Source organism: Melanerpes formicivorus, unplaced genomic scaffold (assembly GCF_026170545.1).
Source record: "Melanerpes formicivorus ecotype bairdi unplaced genomic scaffold, bMelFor1.0.p_v2 SCAF_147, whole genome shotgun sequence".
NCBI lineage: Eukaryota > Metazoa > Chordata > Aves > Piciformes > Picidae > Melanerpes > Melanerpes formicivorus.
In genome coordinates, this window is record NW_027142499.1 from 655,184 (window position 1) to 677,047 (window position 21,864).

At 51.9% G+C, this 21,864-nt stretch overlaps 1 protein-coding gene across 1 annotated transcript in view; it reads left to right on the top strand.

Moving 5' to 3' along the window:
* The window catches only part of COX10 (cytochrome c oxidase assembly factor heme A:farnesyltransferase COX10), a 157,292-nt gene that overhangs the window by 119,391 nt on the left and 16,037 nt on the right, over nt 1-21,864 (top strand). The window contains exon 6 of the mRNA XM_068168654.1: nt 13,723-13,955. Coding sequence (XP_068024755.1) covers nt 13,723-13,955 — 233 coding nt within the window. The remainder of the gene's footprint in view (nt 1-13,722; nt 13,956-21,864) is intronic.

A 21,864-nucleotide genomic window follows, 5' to 3' on the forward strand; every position in this document is an offset into this window, starting at 1 on the left:
CTTCACAGAATCTCAGCATGCTGGGGTGGGAAGAGACCTCTGGAGATCATCCAGTCCAACCCCCTGCTGAAGCAGGGCACCCACAGCAGCTTGCCCAGCAGCACAGTGCCCAGCTGGGACTGGAAGCTCTCCTGGGAAGGAGACTCCACAACCTCTCTGGGCAGCCTGCTCCAGGCCTCCAGCACCCTCACAACAAAGAGGTTTCTCCTCATCTTCAGGTGGAACCTCTTAGGTTCCAGTTTGTGCCCTTTGCCCCCTTGTCCTGTCACTGGGCACCACTGGCTCCATCCTCTTGCCTCCCTTTAGCCCTTGCTGAGCATTGCTCAGATCCCCTCTGGGGCTGCTCTTCTGCAGGCTCAACAGCCCCAGGGGTCTCAGCCTTTCCTCCTCACAGAGCTGCTCCAGGCTCCTCAGCATCTTCCTAGTGTCCATTGGACTATCTTCAGTATCTCTCTGTCTCACTTGAACTGGGAGCCCAAAACTGGACCCTGTACTTTAGATATGGCCTCACTAGGGCAGAATAAAGGGGGAGGAGAATCTCCCTTGACCTTCTGGCCACACTCTTCTTAAGCCAGCCCAGGAGACCATTTGCCTTCTTGGCCATGAGTGCACATTGCTGGCTCATGGAGAACATTTTGTCCACCAGCACTCCCACATCCTTCTCTGCTTTCCAGTAGGTGACCCCTCACCAGTACTGGTGCAGGAGATTATTTCTTCCAGGTGCAGGACCCTACACCTGCCCTTGCTGAACTTCATGAGGTTCCCCTCCACCCAACTCTCCAGCCTGGCCAGGTCAAAACCTGTGGGATTTGAGACTAAATTCAATTCCTTTAGTGCATGTAGGGCCTGATCTGCCACAGCAGCTTGGATCTGGGGATGAGATCCCAGATACTGACAGAATGGAGATGATGCTTCTTACCCTGTGAAGTCAAAGTTGAATCATTTGTTAGGAGAAATAAAAGGCTTGACAAAGCTCCCCCTTTGTTTGCACCCCCTGAAGGGTGGCTTGGCAGTCTGCAGTGGTGACTGACAGCCAAGTGTGATTCCCGCTCTTTGGGGTCAATGGGGAAAAGCTGAATTCCCAATTAAAAGTCTAATCTGGTTGCACATGTTAGCTTTCAAATGCATCATCCTTCATCCCTTGTCATGAGTCAGGAAGTTTCTTGCAGGATTGAGGGAGAATAAATGAATATCTATTAAGATCTTTCCCTGCCTTTTTTTTTCCCCTCTCCCTTAAAATAGTATCATTTTAGCTCATTGATAGCTACTGTTCAGTTTGATGGGATTCTGCTGCTGTGCAAGATTAAGCCTCACTCAGCAGCTTCTTGGGCTTTTGGTGGTGTTCAGTCAGAGTGTTGGAGCTGTTCAGCCTGGAGGAGAGAAGGCTCCAAGGAGAACTAAGAGCAGCATTCCAGTGCCTCTCCCACAGGAGAGCTGGGGAGGGACTTTTGACAAGGGCTTGTAGTGATAGGACAAGGAACAATGGCTTTGAGCTGGAAGAGGGGAGATTGAGACTGGAGATTAGGAAGAAATTCCTTCCAGTGAGGGTGGTGAGACTCTGGCACAGGTTGCCCAGGATGGCTGTGGCTGCCTCCTCCCTGGAGGTGTTCATGGCCAGGCTGGATGAGGCCTTGAGCAACCTGGGCTGGTGAGAGGTGTCCCTGCCTCTGCAACTCCCTGAAGGGAGATTGTAGCCAGGTGGGGGTTGGTCTCTTCTCCCAGGCACCCAGCACCAGAACAAGAGGACACAGTCTCAAGCTGTGCCAGGGGAAGTTCAGGCTGGAGGTGAGGAGAAAGTTCTTCCCAGGAGAGACTGGCCCTTGGGATGTGCTACCCAGGGAGGTGGTGGAGTCCCCATCCCTGGTGGTGTTCAAAAAGGGATTGGATGTGGCACTTGGAGCCATGGTTTAATTGTCATGAGGTGTTGGGTGATAGGTTGGACTTGATGATCTCTGAGGTCTTTTCCCACCTTATTGATTCTCTGATTCTATGAAAAGGAGAATCAGCTCAGAGAAGTCAGCAGCCACGAGCTACTGACCCAGGCAGCGCTGGTGCAGTTCGAGTTCCCATCAGTGCTGTGGAACTTGTACAGCTGACAATGGGCACAAGTGTGGCTTTTTATTCCTAAATGCATAAATATGCAGCCTGCAAGGATTTGTGTGGAAAGTTAAACATTTCATTTCGCTCTTGGAAGATCGCCATCCTCCAGCTCGCCGCCGGCATCGCCGCTGGCTTCTGAATGCTCTCTGCCTTCCTTGGAAGCTGTACCAGCAGGGGTTTAACCCCATCAAAAAGAATTCAGGGAAGCCACCGTTGCTCTTCAGGGCCAAAATGTGCATTTTTCAGCCTTCTGCCTCGTTTTTTGCCGTCAGCTGACTCTCCAGCACTTGTGCCAGCAGACGACCCCGCTGCTGGTTTCGGGCATCTGTCCATCTGGGGAAGCAGAGCTGGAAGTGGCACAAATTCAGCCCAGATGTCTGGTTTCTTCTCTGTTACCTAAGTCATAGCAACAGGAAGGCTTCTGTATAGTCATGTGATCATAGATGGTTTGTGTTGGAAGGGACCTGAAAGATCATCCAGTTTCAACACTCCTGCCATGGGCAGGGACACCTCCAAATGGATCGCATTGCTCAAGGCCCCATCCAGCGTGGCCTTGAACACCTCCAGAGGAGGGACATCCACAGCCTCTCTGGGCAACCTGTTCCAGTGTCTGACCACCCTCACTGTGAAGAATTTCTTCCTGATCTTCAGACTAAACCTCCCCTCTTCCAGCTCAAAGCCATTGTCCCTCATCCTGTCACTCCCAGCCCTTGTCAAAAAGTCCCTCCCCAGCTCTGCTGCAACCTCCTTCAGGTACTGGAAGGCTGCTCTAAGGTCTCCTTGGAGCCTTCTCCTCTCCAGGCTGAATGACACCAACACTCTCAGCCTATCCCCTTAGGGGAGGTACTCCAGCCCCCTGATCATCCTTGTGGCCTCCTCTGGACCTGCTCCCAACACTTCCATGTCTTCTTCTGCTGGGGGCATCAGAAATGGAGTCGATACCGCAGGTGTAGTGTCCTCAGTTCCCTTGGGTCTCTTCCAAGTGGGATGGGATTGCCTGGTGTAACTGTTGGTGTTGAAGGTCCTTCTAAATTTTCTTGGTGGGTCTTTATAAGCTTTTGAGGGAGGTCAGCAGTTCTTGGGGGCTGATTTTTAAACAAATAAACAGAAGTGTTTTTAAAAGAAGAGAATCCCTGGGCTGATACTGCAGCTGAAGGAGGTGACTGAGTCCTAGCTCATACCATGTGACAGTCATGGTGATCACAGGCTCAGCTCCTATGCTGGGGCTGGGTTTTGGCAACTTCCAGCATTGCCTGGCCACAGGAATGGAGAAGATGCCAGGAGATGATCAAAACTCCCCAAGCAGCTGGGGAGAACGCTGGGGGTTGGCATGAGGTTAGGGCACATTTGTGCTGGGATCTCCGTGGACATCCCCGACTCTTGAATTGCCCTCGGCCTTCCACAGCTACAGGAAGCTTCAGAGGCGTGTGAGGTGCACTTCAGGCTGTGCAACCTCTCCTTGCTGCTGGGGAAAAGTCAGAACTCCAGGCTGATGCTTTTGTCTGAGTTTGTAAAGCGGCTTCAGGAGCCTGGATAACTTACTGTTGACCTGGAAAAAATTAGGAAGAGGAGGAGGCTTCCTCCAGCAGCCTTGTAATGATGAGTAGTCTGGGGACATTTTTAGTACCTACAGATTCCAGAAATAATAAGCAACTTATGATGCTTACTCCCCAAGTCTGATTTTAATTATGGCTTTGGAACAGTGCTGGTGCACTGGACTCATATCTCTCAGGCTGTGCTGGTGAAATGAAATTGCAGAGATGAGAATCACACGCGTGGTCTTCGTCTGCCAAATACCTTCTGCTGAGCTCCTGCTATTTTCAGCCCCTCTGTGTGTGTGTGTGTGTGTGTGTGTGTGTGTGTGTGTGTGTGTGTGTGTGAGGCTGGTTCAGGCTGTTCCTCCTCTGATTACAACAAACTGTTTGGACACTCTCTGCAGATGGAATGCCTGTCCAGAGGAGCAATATTGAGCTTAATCAGAGCTGTCCATCTCACCTCTGCTGCCGCGGCACCCCTCAGCAGCCACACTGGGAGATGCTGCAGTCAGGGATAACTGAGGATGGTTTCTGAGGGGAGTGCAGGGAAGAAGTGCTGGTGGTCCTGCTGAACCTGTCTCTTGAATGAAGCTGAAAGCTCAACCAAAAAGACAAATTCAGGGCTTGTCTCATAAGAGACAAGTTGCAGTGTAACCAAAGGGCACTGGCTGTGCAGTGTTTGCTGTGGCTGAAGTGCCATGCAGGGGGGACTGAGGAGCATGTCTTGGCTTCGTGGGGATGTGGAAATGACTACATGACTTCCTTCTCTTCTGGCCTTCCTTCTCCCCACCCAGCCCATGCCTGCATGTAGAGGACATCTGGAACCCTTCTGCTGTGAGGCCAGGCTGAGCGAGTTGGGCTTGCTAAGCATGGAGAAGAGAAGGCTCTAGGGAGACCTTCTGGTGGCCTTTCAGGGCTTAAAGGGGGCAGTCAGAAAGCTGGGGACAGGCTTTTGAGCAGGGCCTGTTGTGACAGGACAAGGGGAGGATGGTTTGAAACTAGAAGAGGGAGATTCAGCCTGGAGAGATGGAAGAAATTTTTGACCCTGAGGGTGGTGAGAGCCTAACTCATGTTGCCCAGAGGCGGTAGATGCCCCATGGCTGGCACCATTGCAGGTCAGGTCGTGTGGGGCTGTGAGCAACCTGCTGTAGTTGCAGATGTCCCTGCTGGCTGCAGGGGTTTGGACTGGATGAGCTTTGGAAGTCCTCTTCAACCCAAACCATTCTATGATTCTCTGACATGCTTCAAGGAGGTGCAGCCAGGCTGGAGATGCTGAGGAGCAGGGCAGTGGAGCTGTGACCCTTGGCACAGCCATTCCCCTCCATGCTTTATTCTTCATTGTCTCCATCCTGCTTATTTTCAGTCCTCGCTCCATGTTTGGCAGAACAGATCCCAGGTGCTGTGGCTCAAGTGTGCACTTGCAGCCTAGAAAGCCAATCAGATCCTGGGCTGCAGCAAGAGAAGCATAGCCAGCAGGGCCAGGGAGGTGATTCTTCTCCTCTACTCTACTCTGCTCTGGTGAGACCCTGCTTGGAGCACTGTGTCCAGTTCTGGAGCCTCTGTTACAGGAAGGAACTGGAGGAGCTGGAGGGGTCCAGAGAAGGGCCACGAGGATAAGCCGAGGGCTGGAGCTGCTCTGCTATGAGGACAGACTGAGGGAGTTGGAGCTGTTCGGTCTGGAGAAGAGAAGGCTCCAAGGAGACCTAATTGTGGCCTTCCAGTATCTGAAGGGGGCTCCAAGAGAGCTGAGGAGGGACTTTGTAGGGTGTGAGGGAGTGATAGGACTAGGGGGGATGGAGCAAAACTAGAAGTGGGGAGATTGAGATTGGATGTTAGGAAGAAGTTGTTCCCCATGAGGGTGGTGAGAGCCTGGCACAGGTTGCCCAGGGAGGTGGTGGAAGCCTCCTGCCTGGAGGTGTTTGCAGCCAGGCTGGATGTGGCTGTGAGCAACCTGCTGTAGTGTGAGGTGTCCCTGCCCAGGGCAGGGGGTTGGAGCTGGCTGAGCCTTGAGGTCCCTTCCAACCCTGACAATTCTCTGATTATGTGATGATGCTGGTAGTAATAATAATATCATCTAACAGAAAATAATCAAGTGGGAATTGAAGTGTTGGAGTGCTTTAAGGTGTCCTCTATGTGCTGCAGCAGAACAGAAGGGTCTTGTTCCTTTGGAGGGTGGTTCAGTTTGCCCTTTTAGGAGTGGGTGATGTTTCTCTAAGAGGTTTTTGACAGATAGGGAGAAGACCGAGTTTGCTTTATTACCTTTTGTATTAGGCTTTGAATCTCATTTCCAATCAAAGCACTTCTGCTTCACCTGGAAAATATGCAGAGGGCCTTAATTGGGCTCTTACAGTGGGGCTTAGTCTTTGATGTAACTATGTTTGGTGTGCCCAGTTCTCCATTAGCACAAGGTCACAAATTGAGTTTCTGATGTATTTCCATAAGGTCTGAAGAGGAATTGCATGCAGCTGCTGGTTGCATGGATGTGTCCATTCAGGGTCAGTGTGGGCTTTGTGCCTGGATCTGCATAGCAGTGTCACAGAGCCAGGGAGAAGCCCTGCTGCTGATACAGGAATTTTTCATCTCTCTCAGTGTTGATAGGTCTTCATAGAATCACAGAATTGTTTTGGTTGGAAAAGACCTCTGGGATCATCAAGTGCAACCTTCACCCCAACACCACCGTGGCCATTAAACCCTGTCCCCAAGTGCCATGGCCACACATTTCATGAGCACCTCCAGGGCTGGGGACTCCACCACCTCCCTGGGCAGCCTCTGCCAATCCCTGACCACTCTTGCAGCAAAGAAAATTTTCCTCATCTCCAGCCTAACCCTTCCCTGGCACAATTCCAGGCCATTTCCTCTCATCCTATCACCTGATACCAGGCAGAAGAGGCCAGCCCTCATGTCACTCCAGCCTCCTTTGAGGGAGCTGCAGAGAGCAATGAGGTCTCCCCTCAGCCTCCTTTTCTCCAGATTAAACACCCCCAGCTCCCTCAGCTGCTCCTCACCAGCCCTCTTCTCCAGACCCTTCCCCAGCTCTGTTGCCCTTCTGTGGACACCTAGATTCAGACATGATGCTATTGCACATGAAGTAGAACAGGCTGCTGCTCCATCCAGAGCCTTCATCAACGATCTGATGAGTGAGTGTTCCTCCAGATGCCTCATGGTTGTGTGTGCAGGTGATGCCTGACTGTCACTCCCATGGGATCCCTCCTGCCTGCTCACACAGAGCCACTGAATGCCAGCTTGAAAAGCATTCCAAGGACCACCTGGTCCAACCTTTCTAGGTGATGGTGGAGTTGAACTGAGCTGGCCCAGCACCCTGGCAAGCTGAGTCTTGAAACTGTGCAGTGTGGGGGAATCCACCACTTCCCCTGGGAGAGGATTCCAGTGTCTAGTCTGGTCCCTGTCCTCTCCCCAGCAGCTCTGGGCTGTCCCTCAGCAGTCCTCCCCAGCCTGACTGACAGCATCTCTCCAGACACCTCTGTGTCAGCAGGAGCTTTCAGTTCAGTGAGGAGAAACCTGGGTCTCTTCTCCTCCTCGTGCTCTTCCTCCTCCTCTTGGATGCTCTCGGTGGGGTGTGTCTGGGGAGGGAACTTCTCGAGTGAGCTCTATGGGAGAGAAATGTCAGCAGATTTTCTTTGGATCAGGAGAGGTTTGATTATTCACTCTTCAAGCTGAAGCTCTCTCCAAAGCATTTAGCTGAGTGTGAATGTCTTTTAGCAGCGTTATTAGGCAGGCTTTGGCACGTGCACTGCCAGTGAAGGGGAGCTGAAGAGCGAGGCAGAGCTGCAAGGTTTGGGTTTTCTGGAGGAGGTGTCCTGCCTGGTGACATGCTGCTTGGTTTAGAGCTGAAATTTGAAGAGAGCTCATTTGGCACTTGCAGTATTTTTCCAAAGTCTGATTTTAATCACCCAAATAACTGAAACCAGCTCCTCCCAAGAATCCATCATAAAACCTGGTTTCTTACTCAATGTGTTTGCTTTCTGAGCTAGCTCCTTGGCCAATTTTCCAATGGAAGATTGCCCTTCCCCTTCTCCCCCCCCCCCCCCCCCCCCCCCTTCTTCTTTCCCATGGGAGCTATTCCCTTAGCATAAGTGAACGCCCAAGTGAAATGAGGCTCATGCTCCAGTGTCTGTCATCAGCCTGCACTTACTGCTTGGGATGGTTGGGTGAAGGAAACCAAGCAGAAACCCCACAGCCACTTCTGAAGAACATGTGAGAATGCCCTGGCATTGCCTTACCCAAGACTGATGCTCCTCTCAGCCTGAGGAGAAACTTCTTCAGAGTGAGGGTGACAGAGTGCTGGAGCAAGCTGTCCTGAGAGGGTTTGGAAGTGTCCTTCTGAGAAGAGAAAAGGGAAGGGAAGGGAAGGGAAGGGAAGGGAAGGGAAGGGAAAGGAAGGGAAGGGAAGGGAAGGGAAGGGAAGGGAAGGGAAGGGAAGGGAAGGGAAGGGAAGGGAAGGGAAGGGAAGGGAAGGGAAGGGAAGGGAAGGGAAGGGAAGGGAAGGGAAGGGAAGGGATGAGGAGAGGAGAGGAGAGGTTCAGAGAGGAGAGGTTCAGAGAGGAGAGGTTCAGAGAGGAGAGGTTCAGAGAGGAGAGGAGAGGAGAGGTTCAGAGAGGAGAGGTTCAGAGAGGAGAGGTTCAGAGAGGAGAGGAGAGGAGAGGAGAGGAGAGGAGAGGAGAGGAGAGGAGAGGAGAGGAGAGGAGAGGAGAGGAGAGGAGAGGAGAGGAGAGGAGAGGAGAGGAGAGGAGAGGAGAGGAGAGGAGAGGAGAGGAGAGGAGAGAGGAGAGGAGAGGAGAGGAGAGGAGAGGAGAGGAGAGGAGAGGAGAGGTTCGGAGAGGTTCGGAGAGGTTCGGAGAGGAGAGGTTCGGAGAGGAGAGGTTCGGAGAGGAGAGGTTCGGAGAGGTTCGGAGAGGAGAGGAGAGGAGAGGTTCGGAGAGGAGAGGTTCGGAGAGGAGAGGAGAGGAGAGGAGAGGTTCGGAGAGGAGAGGAGAGGAGAGGTTCGGAGAGGAGAGGAGAGGTTCGGAGAGGAGAGGTTCGGAGAGGAGAGGTTCGGAGAGGAGAGGTTCGGAGAGGTTCGGAGAGGAGAGGAGAGGTTCGGAGAGGAGAGGAGAGGAGAGGAGAGGAGAGGAGAGGAGAGGAGAGGAGAGGAGAGGAGAGGAGAGGAGGAAGAGAAGAAGAGGAAGAGAAGAATGAAGAGAAGAAGAGGAAGAGAAGAGTGAAGAGTAAGAGATCTTCAAGATCATCAAGTCTCCTCCTAAACACCTCCAGTGATGGTGATTCCACCACCTCCCTGGGCAGCACATCCCAATGGGCAATCACTCTCTCTGTGTAGAATTTCTTCTGGAGACATTCAAAACCTGCCTGGATGCCTTGCTGTGTGTCCTGCCCTGGGTGATGCTGCTTTGGCAGGGGGTTGGACTGGATGATCTCTGGAGGACCCTTCCAGCCTCCGATGTTCCGGCGTTCTGCAGTGCATGCTGCGTGGTGGCACAAGGCTGTAGTGGGAGGAGTTGTCTGGACATCAGGTGATGGGGCAAATCCAGTGACAATTCAGCCTTCCTCCTGCTCCAGAATAGGGTCCTGAGTTTCAGTCCTCCTCCCAGGGTGAGGTACACACAGCCTGGCAAAGGAGCCTGTGTCGGATCAGAGCCTCACAGCACATGCCTGGGTTTTGCCATGGTCCCTAGAAGGCCATAAACTAGCAGAAACCAGAAGACCCTTTAAACTGCTGTGATTTAAACCTAGAGACAGGCCTTTCTGCTTCAAATCCTGGGAGTCAGTGAAGCAGAAAGAACTGCACCAGAAGCTGAAATCTCTCCATGTTTTCCTCAGATATTCTCTTTCCTAATGAGGAGCTGCTTAAACTTCTCCTACACCTTATAACTATGACATGGGAGTGAGTTGGACTCCCCTCTACCTCAGGTATCACCAGGAAGGCAATGAGGAGCTGCTTAAACTCCTCCTAGACCTTACAACCATGACATGGGAGTGAGTTGGATCCCACTCTGCCTCAGGTGTCACCAGGAAGGCAATGAGGAGCTGCTTAAACTCCTCCTAGACCTTACAACCATGACATGGGAGTGAGTTGGACTCCCCTCTACCTCAGTGTCACCAGGAAGGCAATGAGGAGCTGCTTAAACTCCTCCTACACCTTATAACCATGACATGGGAGTGAGTTGGATGCCCCTCTACCTCAGTATCACCAGGAAGGCAATGAGGAGCTGCTTAAACTCCTCCTAGACCTTACAACCATGACATGGGAGTGAGTTGGACTCCTCTCTACCTCAGTTGTCACCAAGAAAGCAATGAGGAGCTGACTAAACTTCTCCTACACCTTATAACCCTGCCATACTTACCTGGGAGTGAGTTGGATCCCCCTCTGCCTCAGGTCTCCGTTCTGAGGGCAGTGTCCTTGCCATGCCAAGTCGTGTGTTCAGGGGCAGAAATAACAAAGCTGAATCATCAGGTCACAGCTGGAGCTTCTGCTCTCAGCTGGGGTTTTAGGAGCAGGCACTTGTAAGCCACTTAATTACTGCTCTAGAAGAAATTTACAGTTCCTTGATTGTTAAGGCAACACTGGAGAGAAGTAGAGGATTGGATGCTTTCAGGAGGTCTAAAGGCAGCACAGTTCAAGTGCTCACAAAGAACAGCTCACAGCACACAGAAACAGCCCTGTGTTTTCATCCACCACCAACAGAACGACTTTCCTGTGGGTCTCAGCCACAAAACTTCACCCTTCTCCTGTCATGCAGTCTGAACAGGAGCCAGCAGTGTGCCCAGGTGGCCAGGAAAGCATGTGGCATCCTGGCCTGGATCAGGAACAGTGTGGCCAGCAGGAGCAGGGAAGTCATTGTGCCCCTGTACTCTGCATTGGTTAGGCCACACCTTGAGTCCTGTGTCCAGTTCTGGGCTCCTCAGTTTAAGAAGGACATTGAGACACTTGAAGGTGTCCAGAGAAGGGCAACAAAGCTGAGGAGGGGTCTGGAGCACAGCCCTGTGAGGAGAGGCTGAGGGAGCAGGGGTTGCTTAGCCTGGAGAAGAGGAGGCTCAGAGGAGACCTTCTTGCTCTTTCCAACTCCCTGAAGGGAGGTTGTAGCCAGGTGGGGGTTGGTCTCTTCTGCCAGGCACCCAGCACCAGAACAAGGGGACACAGTCTCAAGCTGTGCCAGGGGAGGTTTAGGCTGGAGGTGGGGAAGAAGTTCTACACAGAGAGAGTGATTGCCCATCGGAATGTGCCGTCCAGGGAGGTGGTGGAGTCACCATCCCTGGAGGTGTTTAGGAAGAGACTGCATGGGGTGCTTGGTGCCATGGTTTAATCGATTAGATGGTGTTGGGTGGTAGGTTGGACTTGATGACCTCCAGGGTCTTTTCCAACCTGGTTAATTCCATTCCATTCCATTCCATTCCATTCCATTCCATTCCATTCCATTCCATTGTGTTTTTAAAAGTACCTTCCCAATCCATCAGTTGGCCATCAGGCAGCACAAGGCTGGTATCAGGGTGTCTCAGGTCAGGGCTGGGCTGACCACCAGTTGAATGCCAGAGGCTCTCCTCTGCTTCCCAAAGGGAATAGAAAGGGATGAAGGGAGAGATGCTGATGGGGTGGGAAAGAAACTAACCCAGCTGGGATAGAGAAGCTGGGAGAGAAGAACAATGCCATGGAATAGAGACACAGAGACAGCCTGGAACCCACCCCTGATGGCAGTGATGGTGCTGTGGGCAGGCAGTGGGCACTGAGGTGCATTACAGACTCGGATTTGATACATCTTATTGTCAGTGGATGGCAATGATCTGCCCTGCCTCCATTCCTGATGTGTTAGCAACACCAAGGCTGATGATGCCAGAGTGTAAATGTGCTCTGTGCATGCTCCCCAGCCTCAGCTCTGCTGATGGCTTAGAAAAGCTGGAGAAAAACAACTTAGTTTAATTGAAATTGAAAGCAGACCTTCAGAGTCAGAGCATCATAGAATGCTATGGATTGGAAGGAACCTCTGGAGATCATCCACTCCAATCCCTCTGCTGAAAGGGCACCCACAGCAGCTTGACCAGCTGGGGTTGGAAGCTCTCCACACAAGGAGACTCCACAACCTCTCTGGGCAGGCTGCTCCAGGCCTCCAGCATCCTCACAACAAAGAACTTTCCCCTCCTGTTCAGATGGAACCTCCTGGGTTCCAGTTTGTGCCCCTTGCCTCTTGTCCTGGGCACTGCTGAGAAGAGTCTGGCCCCATCCTCTTGCCCCCCACAGGTCCTTTAGCTCTTTCTGAGCATTGCTCAGATCCCCTCTGGGGCTGCTCTCTTCCAGTCTGAAGAGCTCCAAGTCCTTCAGCCTCTCCTCACAAAGAGATCTTCCTCAGTCCCCTAGGGAATCACCCTCAGGGCCCTTTGTTGGGCTCTCTGCAGTAGTTCCTGCCTTAGTGGGGGATTGGCTCATTTCAGTTCTTTCCAGTTGTTTAGGATCTCCAACAAAGCTCTTAGCACTCAGAGGTTGGATTGGTAGGCTATTTTTTTTTTGCCATCAAATTCATCCCCACCAGCAATTTTGTTTTCTTATGAGGGTTGGAGCAGAGCTTGCAACACATTTCAGGGGTAAGGGTTTGGCCAGAGGGCAGAGAGATTGTGGAGCACAAAGGCTGCACAGTTTCCAATTAGGCAAAACCTGTAAAGCTCAGCTTCACACAGAGCCCTTTGCTGCAGGCACACCTAGGTTCTGCTCCTACATGGAGGGCTGAAGTGTGGATTTAGCCACGTGGCTTATTAAATGCAACTCAATGAATGGCTTCTCCTCCCTTCCAGAGGTCCCCCACAACACTTTATTTCTTAGTAGTGTTAAGTCCTCTCTTCCCATTACAGCAGACACCTTCAAACAGTACATGTGAACAATCTCCTGCAGAAGCAGACATGTTCACAGAATGGCTCAGGTTGGAAGGCACCTCAGAGGTATCTATTCCATCCTCCCCACCATGGGCAGGGATGATTCTCAGCTAGACTTGGTTGCCCAAGGCCTCATCCACCTTGGCCTTGAACACCTCCACAACCTCCCTGGCAACCTGTTCCAGAGTCTCACCACCCTCCTACTGAAGAACTTCTTCCTCAGATCCAGCCCAACCCTGCTCTCCCTCAGCTTCAAACCATTGCCCCTTGGCCTGTCTCTAGACACCCTTACAAAAAGTCCCTCTGCAGCCTTCCTGTAGGATCCCTTCAGGTTTTGGAAAGCTGCTACTAGGTCTCACCAGAGTCTTCTCCAGGCTGAACAACCCCCAGCTCCCTCAACCTATCCTCATAGCAGAGGTGCTTCAGCCCTTGGCTCATCCCTGTGGCCTCCTCTGGCCTCACTCCATGTTGATCTGGTGCAAGGGATCACAAGCAGAGCTTCCTTAGGGTTGCTCCACGGTGCTGTCTGTGACGTGTGGCTTTGGTAGCCAGGCAAAACCTCCTTGTTCACTGGCTTTGGGGGCTGATTGTGGAGCCTCTTAGCAGAGGTTTGCACAGCTCCAGCCACTTCCTTACAGATCCAAAGAGCAATTTCCAGCTCTTCCCTGAGCTCTTTAGTTGATGTCCAGCAGAAATCAACAGAAATCATTTGCATTCTTTGTTCTCTGTTGCTTCCAGCCAAACCCAAAATATCTCCAGTCAATTCCAGTCATGCTTAGGAGATAAGAGAGTGTTCATGTTGATTCTGTTGCCAGAATCACTTTGGTGTGCTCCCCCTGCTTGGCACTGAAAAGCAGTGGAGAAACTTCAGCCCTTTTGTGGTTTGCTTTTCAGGAAAATCACACAAATACTTTATTGCTGTTGATGTCATTTCAAGCTGATTGAATTTTCACTCCCTTTTGCTTCACAGAAATGCTTCCTAGTTTCTGTTTTGCCTCCAGCCCTGCTGCTTCGCAGTCCAAGGATCCCTTGGATATCTGCAGTCAGCTCTAGAAGGGCTTTTCTTAGCATGGGGGGAGCCAGTGGGAAAATTTGGGCTGGCAGAGTGAAAAAAAAGCCTCACCAAGACCCAGCTTCAGCATTTGGGAGGAGGGGGAGAGCAGTGATTCCTTTGGACAGCCTCCTGCTGAGTGTGTCCCCGTCTCTCCCACAGCCCCCTGCTCGCCGTCTGCTTTGCAGCCTCCTGCGGAGTCCCAGGAATCACCCTGCTGACGCTGGCGGTGAACCCCCTGACAGGGGCCCTGGGAGCCTTCAACATTTTCCTGTACACCTGCTGCTACACCCCCCTGAAGAGGATCAGCATTGCCAACACCTGGGTGGGGGCTGTGGTCGGGGCCATTCCCCCTGTCATGGGCTGGACGGCGGCTACTGGCAGCCTGGATGCTGGTGAGTGCAAAACTCTCCTGGCTGGGCAGGAGGTTGTCAGCCCTGCTCTCAAGGTAGCTGAAAACACCTTCTCAGGAGGCAGCAGAGCTTGTTCTTGGGGTCTGCTGACCTCATGCTGCTTTGAAAGCAGGTCTGTTCTGCTGTGTGCAGTCATGGAATTGTGGTTTGGTTGGAAAGGACATTTAAAGCTCACCCAGACCAACCCCCTGCAGCCAGCAGGGACATCTGCAGCTACAGCAGGTTGATCACTGCCCCAAACACCTTCACCTGCAATGGCTCCAGCCATGGGGCATCCATCACCTCTGGGCAACATGGGCCAGGGTCTCACCACCCTCAGGGTCAAACATTTCTTCCATCTCTCCAGACTGAATCTCCCTCTTGTAGTGTCAAACCATCCCCCTTTGTCCTGTCCCAACAGGCCCTGCTCAGAAGTCTGTCCCCAGCTTTCTGCTCAGCCCTTGACACCCTGAAAGGCCACCAGAAGGTCTCCCTGGAGCCTTCTCTTCTCCATCTGCCCAAGCCCAGCTCACTCAGCCTGGCCTCACAGCAGAGGGCTTCCAGCCCTGCCAGCATTGCTGTGGCCTCCTCTGGCCCTGCTCCAACAGGTCCCTGTCTGTGCTGTGCTGAGGACTCCAGAGCTGCCCCAGCACTGCAGGGGGTTTCTTAGCAGAGCATAGCAGAGGGACAGAATCCCCTCCCTGCCCCTGCTGCCCACACTGCTGGGGATCAGCCCAGGACAGGCTGGGGCTGGGCTGAGAGTGGTAAGTGCCAGCTCATATCCAGGTTGTCACCCAGTGCCAGAGTGAGGGGTGAATGAGTAGCTGTGATGGTGTCCTCCTCTTTACAAAGGCATTCCAGGGGCAAACATCAGCTGAGTAAAGACCAAGTGCTTAAAGAAAAGAACAAATCTAGGTGGGAACCTTTCTTTGGGCTTCATGGGGAAGGAAATGTTCTGTAATGTCAGGATTAAAACCATGCTCAGGAAGATCCAGCTTACAAGTCAGGAAAATTTCAGCTGGAAAATCGCCAGATCTGTTCCTTAGGCTCTGTCCACAAGCCAGAAGATATTCTAGGAAGATTCATTTATTGGTGTGTTTCTTAATTGCCAACTTCTAAACTCTCTGAAGGTTTTCAATGTTCCTTTCCCCCCTCCCCCCCCAGCCCCTCACCCCCCTTGAAAAGCAAGCAAAGACTTCTATTTTAGTAACTGTGAACCATTTTTACATCCCTCATAAAACACTGATCTCTTCAGCAGCTAAACCCTGACACAATTAGGGCTTGTTTCTCCTGCCAGCTAGCAACTCCAAGAATCAAAGTGGCTCCACAGAGTTATATGCTGCAGAAACTAATGAAGTTCAATTAACAGGTCTGTTAAGAATGGCTTTAGCACACAACTCATCCCACAGTGGGGCTTGAATAATGCTTTCAGCAGCCCAGGCTTTTAACCAGCAATGATCAGAATCTGGGAAATCCATTCCTCATTTGTGCTGCAGGCTGCCTATAAAAGTCACTCAGACTTGGCTTTTGTGTACACACACTCTGATATGGATCTAGTCCAGAGCTAGGATGAAAGGTTTGCTGGGTTGTTTTCAGCTGTGTGTGCTATTTCTAGGCAAACATTTCCTTCACTGAAAGGGTTTATATATATATATATATAAATATATATTTAGCCCTAGAAATGGTCTGTAAGTGTATGTAAGCTTCCTTGGGTTAAGGAGTGCATAACAGACAGTGTTGGAAGCTCTCTGCTCCCAAAGAGAATGCATTAAAACCACAAAAGATGTATTTTTAAGGGCTCTGTCCTTCTGCCTGTGGTTGCCTAGGTCTTGGATCTTATGTTGGTTAAGGATTTCTGCGTTGGCTTTGGCATCTCTTTGCAGCACTGAAGCTAAAGGGTGATTCTCGTGCTTCACCTGCAATGTCCAGCCTGGAGGAGCAGGAGTCAAGAGCTCCATCTCTCCTTAGGCATCTCTTTGCATCACTGAAGCTAAAGGGTGATTCTCATGCTTCACCTGCAATGTCCAGCCTGGAGGAGCAGGAGCCAAGAGCTCCATCTCTCCTTTGGCATCTCTTTGCAGCACTGAAGCTAAAGGGTGATTCTCGTGCTTCACCTGCAATGTCCAGCCTGGAGGAGCAGGAGTCAAGAGCTCCATCTCTCCTTTGGCATCTCTTTGCAGCACTGAAGCTAAAGGGTGATTCTCGTGCTTCACCTGCAATGTCCAGCCTGGAGGAGCAGGAGTCAAGAGCTCCATCTCTCCTTTGGCATCTCTTTGCAGCACTGAAGCTAAAGGGTGATTCTCGTGCTTCACCTGCAATGTCCAGCCTGGAGGAGCAGGAGTCAAGAGCTCCATCTCCCCTTTGGCATCTCTTTGCAGCACTGAAGCTAAAGGGTGATTCTCATGCTTCACCTGCAATGTCCAGCCTGGAGGAGCAGGAGCCAAGAGCTCCATCTCCTCATCTCTCTTGGACCTAAGGGAGAAGTTCTGCACAATGGGAGTGGTAAAATACAGGCTGCCTGGAGACATTCAAGGTCAAAGTCGATGTGGCTGTGCTGTAGGTGGAGGTGTCCCTGCTGACTGCAGGGGGTTTGGACAGAATGGCCTTTGAGGGTCCCTTCCAAGCTAATGCAAGCTGTGTGAGTCTGTGATTCTCACCAAAAGCTTTTGCTTGTAGAGGCTCTCACAGGGCAAATTTTCACCCCTAGTTTTGAAATGGTAGCTGAAGTGCTGCAGCCCAACCCTTTAAAGTGATCTGGCAGTGATTTTCATTGACTTTAACACATAGAATCACAGAAACCCCCCATGGTGGGGTTGGAAGGGACCCCTGGAGATCATCCAGTCCAATCCCCTTGCTAAAGCAGTGGCAGCCACAGCAGCGTGCCCAGGAGCACAATGACCAGGTGGCTTTGGAGAGAAGGAGAAGGAGACTCCACAACCTCTCTGAGCAGCTTGCCCAGGAGCACAGTGACCAGGTGGCTTTGGAGAGAAGGAGAAGGAGACTCCACAACCTCTCTGAGCAGCTTGCCCAGGAGCACAATGACCAGGTGGCTTTGGAGAGAAGGAGAAGGAGACTCCACAACCTCTCTGAGCAGCGTGCCCAGGAGCACAATGACCAGGTGGCTTTGGAGAGAAGGAGAAGGAGACTCCACCACCTCTCTGAGCAGCGTGCCCAGGAGCACAATGACCAGGTGGCTTTGGAGAGAAGGAGAAGGAGACTCCACAACCTCTCTGAGCAGCTTGCCCAGGAGCACAATGACCAGGTGGCTTTGGAGAGAAGGAGAAGGAGACTCCACAACCTCTCTGAGCAGCTTGCCCAGGAGCACAGTGACCAGGTGGCTTTGGAGAGAAGGAGAAGGAGACTCCACAACCTCTCTGAGCAGCTTGCCCAGGAGCACAATGACCAGGTGGCTTTGGAGAGAAGGAGAAGGAGACTCCACAACCTCTCTGAGCAGCGTGCCCAGGAGCACAATGACCAGGTGGCTTTGGAGAGAAGGAGAAGGAGACTCCACCACCTCTCTGAGCAGCGTGCCCAGGAGCACAATGACCAGGTGGCTTTGGAGAGAAGGAGAAGGAGACTCCACAACCTCTCTGAGCAGCTTGCCCAGGAGCACAATGACCAGGTGGCTTTGGAGAGAAGGAGAAGGAGACTCCACAACCTCTCTGAGCAGCCTGCTGCAGGGCTCCAGAAAAAAAGGAGCTCCAGAAACAAAAGGCTATTCAGCATGGAGAGAAGGTCCTGGGGAGACCTTAGAGCAACCTCCCAGTACCTGAAGAGGGCCTGAAAGAAGGCTGGAGAGGGACTTTTTTATAAGGGCTTGTAGTGATAGGATGAGAAGGAATGGATTGAAGCTGGAGGAGGGCAAATTTAGACTGGAAATGAGGAGGAAATTCTTTCCAGTGAGGGTGGTGAGAGACTGGCACAGGTTGCCCAGGGAGGTTCTGGATGCCTCCTCCCTGGAGGAGTTCAAGGCCAGGTTGGATGAGGCCTTGAGCAACCTGGGCTGGTGTGAGGTGTTGCTGCCCATGGCAGGGGCTTGCACCTGGATGATCTTTAAGATCCCTTCCAACTCAAACCATTCTGTGAATCTATGAACTTTCAGTGTTAACCTTTCTGTTGTTGCAAAGGAGAGTTCAGCACCTGGCAGCCCCAGACCCTCCCAACCCTGTGTGTCCCTCCCCAGCAGGCAGAGCTGTGTCCCCTCTCTAAGCAGCCTGCCCACAGTTGTTGAACTCATTAATAATGTGTAATTAGCTTGGAGACTTTGCCTAGTTTTCAGGAGAGGTGTGAAAATGCATTTGCACCTCGTTTAAACACACACACACACACACACACACACAAAACGATCATTCCTCTCCATAACAAAGAGGAATGTGAGGGAAGGGAGCTGGAAAGCTAATGAGAAGGAAGGTTCTCACCACTTAACTGCTGGCTTTTGGAGTTTACATTTTCCTGTGGATTTTCTTGCCTTGTAATCTTCTCACAGCAGCCACGTTGTTGGACCTGCTGCTGGGTGCAGGGAAAACAGTCTTTAAGGGCAGACCTTTCATTACTGGCAGAGGGGGGTAGCCCAGAGTAACACCATGGTGTGTGGCACCTTCAGACAGCCGTGGCTGCACCCCCCTGCGGTGTCAGGAGTTCAGGGGCATCCCTGCTGTGGTTCTCATACATTGCTGGGAGGTGGTCTTGGTCGTTTGAGGGAGCTGGAGATGATAGCATTGGCCCAGAAGGCAAATGGTCTCCTGTGGTGCATTAAAAAGAGTGTGGCCAGAAGGTGGGGGGAGGTTCTCCTCCACCTCTGCTCTGCCCTAGTGAGGCCACATCTGGAAGACTGGGTTCAGTTCTGGGCTCCCTAGTTCAGGGAGACAGGGAACTACTGGAGTGAGTCCAGTGGAGGCTACAATGATGCTGAGGAGCCTGGAGCAGCCTTGAGGAGGAAAGGCTGAGAGCCCTGGGGCTGCTGAGCCTGGAGAAGAGCAGCCCCAGAGAGGATCTGAGCAATGCTCAGAGGATGGGGCCAGTCAGTGGTGCCCAGGAACAGGACAAGAGGCAATGGGCACAAACTAGAACCCAGGAGGTTTCATGTGAAGATGAGGAGAAACTTCTTTGTTGTGAGGGTGCTGGAGGCCTGGAGCAGGCTGCCCAGACAGGTTGTGGAGCCTTCTTGTTTGAAGAGATTCCAATCCGCCCATGCCATTGTGCTCCTGGGCACGCTGCTGTGGGTGCCCTGCTTCAGCAGGAGGTTGGACTGGATGATCTGCAGAGGTCCCTTCCAATCTCCACCACGCTGAGGTTCTGGGATGCTTGGTTTCCAATTGCCAAGACCATAACAAAACATCTCAGGTTGGAGCTGGTTTTCATTTCTCCTCATTTTAGTTCTCATTTGCTTCTCTCAGTGTGAAATTCCTCAGCAGTTTCTTGTACAGGAAACAAATAACCAGGTATTTGCAGAGAAAAATCTGAGCCCTTTCCTAGCAAGAGCCACAAAGCCTTGCTGCTCTTTCCTACCCCACTCAGCTTTTGCAGCACTTAAGGTGATTCCCAGAGATGCTTGCTCCCGTTTCTGCCCCACCCCCCTGCCCCCCCCCCATAGGGCAACTTCAATTATCTGCTCTTAAAACCTGCTTCTACATCCTGCCCCCAACCCTGGATTTTGTGCCAAGCCAATTTAGGGGCAGCCTCCCATTTCAAAAGGCCAAGATAAGGTTATCTCTGGGAAGATGTGGAATTCTTTCTTGTGGGCTTGAAGGGGTTGTGTGTGTGTGTGTGCTGCTTGGGTTTTTTTAATGGCAGCTGTTTGAGACTGATGAAGGATGGGGAATGTTCACATTCCCTCACTCTGGGGGGAGCTGAGTGCAGGTGAGATGGTCAAAGGTGTGTGATCAATGGGACTTATCAGCTGCATATCACTGCCACATATCTGGGGGATTTATGCAGAGCTTCACTGCCAGCCTGTGATTTGCAGCAACACTTTTGCTTCCCTGAAAGCAGACTTCATTGCTCCTTTGTGGGGCTGCTCAGTTCCAAGGAGGTTTGTTTTCCCAGGAAATCTAGGCCCCCTCAAATTGTTTCTCTTGCTTCTACAAAGGAAAGATTAGCAGGGAAATAATTAATTGCACTGAAAGCCTGAAGTGATAACATGAAGGCAGGAGAGGTAGGCAGAGCTTGGCAGTGTGGCCTGTGCTGTGCTGGCTTCTCCTCCTGCACAGGATCCACTTGCAGGAGAGCTCCTGGCTGTGGAGCCTGGGAACAGCCAACTTCACACCTGACAGAGCTGTTTATTTTGGGGTGCAAGAGGCACAATGGAATCCCAGCATGGTAGGGCTTGAAAAGGACCTCTGGAGATCATCCTGTCCAAGCCCCCTGCTCCAGCAGGGCACCCACAGCAGCTTGCCCAGGAGCACAGTGCCCAGCTGGGCTTGGAAGCTCTCCAGAGAAGGAGACTCCACAACCTCTCTGGGCAGCCTGCTGCAGGCCTCACAACAAAGTTTCTCCTTCTGTTCAGGTGGAACCTCCTGGGTTCCAGTTTGTGCCCCTTGCCCCTTGTCCTGTCCCTGGGCACCACTGACAAGAATAAATCACAGGAAATTCCATCTCAAGAACACAAAAAGGGTTTTCATTGTGAGGGTGCTGGAGCCCTGGAGCAGGCTGCTCAGAGAGGTTGTGGAATCTCCTGCTGTGGAGATCTTCAGAACCCACCTGCATGTGCTCCTGTGTGACCTGCCCTATGTGGTCCTACTTTGCAGGGGGGTTGGACTCAACAATCTCTGGAGGTCCCTTCAAACCTCTAACACCCTGGGATTCTATGATCCTAGAGCTGTTTTGTTTGGCAAAGCCCTTTAAGATCACTGAGTCCAACCATTCTCTTAGCTCTGCCAAATCTGGGTTCAAACCATGGCCCTTAGCACCACATCTCTGCCTCCTTGAAAGGAGCCTGGCCCCATCAGCCTTGCCCCCTACCCTTTAGCCCTGAGAAGATCCCCAGCATGCTTTAAATTCCTGATGTTGCTGGTCCTTCTGCCCAGACTGCTGCTGCAGCTGCCTTGGGAGAAGTCTCTGCTGTCCATTTCATATCATCAGAGAATGGCTTAGGTTGGAAGGGACCTCAGAGATCAGCTGCTCAAACCCCTCTGCCAAACTTATTATTTACCTGTGACAGAACAAGAGGACACAGTCTCAAGCTGTGCCAGGGGAGGTTTAGGCTGGGTGTTAGGAAGAATTCTTCCCAGAAAGAGAGATTGGCCACTGGGATGTGCTGCCCAGGGAGGTGGTGGAGTCCCCATCCCTGGAGGTGTTTAGGAAGAGCCTGGATGAGGCATTTGGTGCCATGGTTTAGTTGATTACATGGTGTTGGGTGATAGGTTGGACTCCAAAGTCTTTTCCAACCTGGTTAATTCTGTGTTCTGTGTTCTGCACCTAGCCTCATGGGCTGTGGTGGGGCTGAGACACATCTTAGAATCACTGAATCATTTTGGTTGGAAAAAACCTTTAGGATCATGGAGAGCAACCATTATCTAACTACCAAGGCTGCTGCTAAACCATGTCCTTCAGTACCACATCTCTGCCACTTCAAACACCTCCAGGGATGGGGATTCACCCACTTGCCTGGGCAGCCTGTGCCAGTCTTTCAGAACCCTCTCAGTCAAGAAGTTTCTTCTAATGTCCAACCTAGACCTCTTCTGGTGCAACTTGAAGCCCTTTCCTGTCTCACACCACTTGTTACTAGATAGAAGAGACCAACCCCCACCTGGCTGCAGCCTCCTGCATTCTGTATTTCTAAGTTAGCAGAAAAAAAATCAATCTGGGGTGAGCATTGCCACAGCCCAAACTGGCCACTGGGATGTGCTGCCCAGGGAGGTGATGGAGTCCCCATCCCTGGAGGTGTTCACACAAGGCTTGGATGTGGCACTTG